Source organism: Pteropus vampyrus, unplaced genomic scaffold (assembly GCF_000151845.1).
Source record: "Pteropus vampyrus isolate Shadow unplaced genomic scaffold, Pvam_2.0 Scaffold282, whole genome shotgun sequence".
Classification (NCBI taxonomy): Eukaryota; Metazoa; Chordata; class Mammalia; order Chiroptera; family Pteropodidae; genus Pteropus; species Pteropus vampyrus.
Genome location: NW_011889063.1, coordinates 161,047 through 165,448, shown reverse-complemented (window position 1 = coordinate 165,448; position 4,402 = coordinate 161,047). Strand labels below are relative to the sequence as shown.

At 57.3% G+C, this 4,402-nt stretch overlaps 1 protein-coding gene and 1 long non-coding RNA gene across 2 annotated transcripts in view; both read right to left on the bottom strand.

The window, feature by feature from the left end:
• LOC111729805 overlaps positions 1–3,727 on the bottom strand; it is a 6,293-nt gene extending 2,566 nt beyond the window's left edge. The window contains exon 1 of the long non-coding RNA XR_002776394.1: positions 1,730–3,727. This is a non-coding gene — a long non-coding RNA (uncharacterized LOC111729805). The remainder of the gene's footprint in view (positions 1–1,729) is intronic.
• ALPK1 (alpha kinase 1) overlaps positions 1–4,402 on the bottom strand; it is a 62,862-nt gene that overhangs the window by 36,521 nt on the left and 21,939 nt on the right. The window contains exon 9 of the mRNA XM_023520860.1: positions 3,753–3,907. Coding sequence (XP_023376628.1) covers positions 3,753–3,907 — 155 coding nt within the window. The remainder of the gene's footprint in view (positions 1–3,752; positions 3,908–4,402) is intronic.

The window sequence follows — 4,402 nt, the reverse complement described above, 5'->3', positions numbered from 1 at the left end:
GCCCGCCCGCCCGGGCTCGGCCTTTGTCTCCCTCTCAGAAGCTTTATTTTCATATTTTCTTTTAATTGCGTAGAAATTGTTCTTTCTAGAGAAGTGAGAGTTGCTGAACACAAAAGGGGGTGTCCGCTCGGAGCTGGCCGTGGGCCCCTGGAGCCTGAGCAGCGAGGGGCTTTCCCGCGCGGGGCCTGAAACCCAGCCAAACAGAAGCTAAATGCCTCCGACACTTTTGAAAAACCCATCAAAGCTTCTGCTGAATGATATTTATAAGAGCTTCACTGTTCTCTTTCAAAAACTGAAATGCCCTCCTCCGACACTTGAAGAAAACGCCCGAGCTTTTCATCTCTCCCTCTCAGAAGTAAACATTGTTCCGAGAGAAAGGGCCCAAAGCAGAGCTGGCTTTGCCTTGAAATTTTATTTTTAAATAAGAGAAGGAGAAAATCCTTTTTCTGACTAATACTAATAATACAGGTCAAAGTGTCAGGCGATATACAATTAAACAGAAAACAAAAGAGGTTCCCCCCTTCCCACAGCACAATGGCCCCGGAATATAAATCACTGCCGAAGATGAAATAGCACTTCAAAGCCCGGGGGGCATTTCGGTGGCCGAGGAGCGGTGACGAGGCTGGTAACCCCGGCCCGGAGGACGCTGCTGAAAGGTCTGGGACTAGCGTGAGGTAGGCTGTGGGGTCCCTACGGCCTGCGACCCCACGATATGCTTTGTCCCACAGGGCAGCTGCAGCTATCAACAGATGTTTCGGCAATAAATACTCGGTATCATCTCGGCGACGGCCCACCTACCTGGGGAGTGGGCCTAGCACCGCACGCGTGGCCCGTGCATCGTGGCCGCACCAACCTGCCGTCTCCCGGCTCCTCGGGGCTGGTCCACAGGCGTTTTTTCTGGGAGGGACACTCTCAGGACAGTGCGGGAGGCCGGCCCGGCCGTAAATCCCTGTCTGTGGCCACACAGCCACGGCGGGCAGTGCGGGCGGCGACGCAGGACAGGGGCCAAGCACTAAACTCATCGTTTTCCTCCAGCAGGTTCAGCCTGAGAGATTAACATTGTACATGGCCCTGAATTTCACCAACTTGGGCACCATGAAAAATAGTTGATTATGACTTGCCGTTTTCTCCAGCATTCTGCACTGAACTTTGATCTATTATTTGTGTAATTACCTTAAAGACACGCTGTTTCTCAGTGTAATGCTAATTTTAAATGTGGAGGGAAAACGTTTTTATGGGAAGAATTCCTTGAAGAAAAAAAGTGAGGAAAGCTTAGATTTATGGGGCAAAAAACTGTAAAAAGAGCCAAGGTAAGTGAGAGGACAGTTACCTCGGCAGTCTGTGACTATTTTTTATGTGAAAACAGAATCTCACAATAACTGATCCTTTCAACTTGGCCATCCAGCTTCAGGCAAGTCTGATACTGTGTCCGACGGAATGACGGGACACAATGGGACCCACAAAGCGTGGCGTTTACTCCGGTTACTGTTAACAAGCTCAGGTGTTAAAAGCAGCGAGTTCGCAGGGTGCTCGAGTTCTCGGTGTTTACCAAACAGAGCCAGCACTGTGCGGGGGCCTCACACGCAGGAAGGCTCTGGGGGCTCCTGGGGTGTGGCTGCTGAGTTCACGGCCCCGCTGGCTGAGCTGGAGGGACCAGGCAGAGCGCAGAGCCTCGCAGGGTAAGTGCAGAGGGACCCATCTCAGAGCTGCCACCCAGTGACCCTGCGACCTGGGCATAAGCCTCTTAAATTCTGTGTGACTCGGTTTCCCCAGTTGTGACTCGCGTGCACGGAAGGGCAGGAAACTGGAGGGATGATGAACGGACCCTCAGTCGGCCCCACAACTGTGAGCGTCCACCTTCCACCAAGCCCCAAACACAGTAAGACCCAGCTCCTTGCAACTGCCACCTCATTTTCCGGCTGATGTCACTCGGGCAGTGAGGGGCTCTGGGTGGACCAGGACTACGACTCAGAAGCGGGCTGTGCTGTCTCTTGGCCTCTCAGCCTGGGCTTGACATTCAGAAAGATTCTCCAAGCCCAAGATGAAAGCAGGGCTCCCCGCTCTGGGAAGCGGCCGCTCTCGCCTTCCTTGGGAGCGACGGCCCCTACGTGCCACCACCCAGCGGAGTCACATGGCTTTCCGTGCCCTCAGCTCCTGGGGCATCGGCTGCCATGTGAACAGCAATTCCCGGACTGCGGGGGAGAGCGTCCTCCTCTGACTGGCCTCCTGCGGCCCTCACGCGAGGCCCCCCCCCGCCCTGCCCCTCCAGCACCCACTCCTCCCTTTAGGACACAGGCTCCCGAACCCCACGTTGCAGCCATCGGGGGTTAGGGGGCTTGTCTAAGGCCGACTGACAGAGCCGAGGTGACCCAGGAATTCCATTTCCCGACACGTCTCCAGGCGACCCTGGCCCGCGGTCGGAAGGCATCATAATCACCGCCCTCGAGCTGCAGCGTCCAGCACAGCAGCGGCCTCAGCCACACGGGGCTGTTTACGCAGAAAGTGATTTAAGCGTTAAGTACAACAGAAGGGGTTCAGCTCTGCAGCCGCACTCGCCCATCTGGTGCGGGGGGCAGGAGGGCGGGCGGTGGGGTGCGGGACAGTCCATCGCTGCCGCGGGGGAGCCGTGTCTCACAGCGTCCACTGTGCTTTCAGGCCGTTGCCCTGGGGCTCGGGGGACAGGCACGGCGGGGCAGAGGAAGGGCTGCGAGTCTCAGCTGTACCACTCACTGCTCTGCTGCCCTGGGCAGGTGACGCCCGGCGCTCAGGCTCCCCACCTGTGACGTGGGGTGGTAGCGGTGACAACCGCTGCCGGCCTGTGCCGAGGCTCACACGAGGTGGCGTGCGTGCGACTATTCCTAGACTCCGGAGTGACACCGTCCCGCTGAGACCAGCGCACTCACCCAGAACCTGGCTCACCCCTCACCTTGCTCCTCTGCGGGGTGGAAAGCGGGGAGGTCTTACTGCTTCTGTTAGATCGGCCAATACACCATTGCGTGAGCATGGATCAGGGGTCTTTACTGGATTTTCGTTTTGAAGGAAAAGATGATGTGTGTACGTTTATTTTAGGAGGACCCCGAAGCCCACTCCCATGTAAATCTATCAATTCAAAGTTTTAGGATATTGTCGTTGCTTGTAAGTCCTGGTCCCCAGACAAACATATTTTTATGTGAGGAGAAAATGCACATGAGCAACAGACTGCTTTCCTCGACACTCATCTGAGGGAACGTGGGAACGCAGGGCCCCTGTGTGCCTTGGACCTGAGCCTGGAGCCTGAGCCCAGCTCGGTTCCGGTCCGCCGCTGGGGGCAGGCGCCCGTGGGCCTGTCATGACTCTGTTGTGATGCATCCTGAACAGCCTGAACCAGGGCCCAGGGAGCAGACAGGGACCCAGCTGCAGGTCACGTTGGTGAAACAGTGGTGAATTTTTTTTTAGAAAACAGCGTGTCAAAACACAAATGCTGTGAGACACACTGAGGCCCGCCAACGAGGTGTAAATGTCACCGGCTAGACCCCCAGCCACCCTCGGCCACCCCTCCTCACTGTCCTTGGTGTGGCTTTTCAGCAGCAGGTCCTCTGGCCTGCCATGCCGATCTGAAAGCTACACCCCACATTAGTCACCGTGGCAGAGGTGACCGGGGGTGGGGGACGTTTCATGCTTCAGGGAAATTTAATCTGTCAGACACTTGAGGCTGAGTGCCCGGCGGGGTCAGAGGGACGCCGGGCCGGGGGGGCGAGGGGGACTCTTCTTACCAGTAGCTGCTGCAGCCGGGCGCCCACCACGTCCTGCAGGTTCGTCTTGTCCTCCGGGCCGATGTCTTGTTTGTATTGCCACTTTTCGGGCACAAAAGGCCACTTCATTTCCTTCGCCTCCTGGACGAGGGTCCTCAGCTCGCTGGGGATGAGAGCTGAAAAGGTCAGAGTTCAGGTAAGGAAATTGCAGACAAAGAAAAGGCTGTCGAGTTGCCAACGACATGATGAAGCACCTCGGTGGCAAAAAAAAGCTTTCCTGGGCCTGGCGGGCTGGTCCATGTGGAGGGGGTGGGGCGGCAGGCTCCCAGGAGAAGCCCCAGAAGTTGCCTGGGGGGCCCTGGCCAGCTTTGCCCTACAGCAGCAGAGCAGTCAGGCGGGAAGGTGTGGAATCCCAGACGGGGCGGGGCCGGGATGGCAGGCCGGGGAGTCCACCCCTGCAACCCGGGTCTCCTCCGGCCCCGTCACCTCATGCTTTCACTGGAGGCTGCATTTGAAGACAGAAAATGAGCACGAAAACCCACCGTGATCTGAGATGGCCTCAGCTTACTGCACAGTGGCCTCGTGTCCCAGCAGGAGATGTGGCGACCTTGCAGGCGGGCAGCACGCCTACTTACACAGGACCAGGTCCCGCACGCAACCTTGGTGAGGCC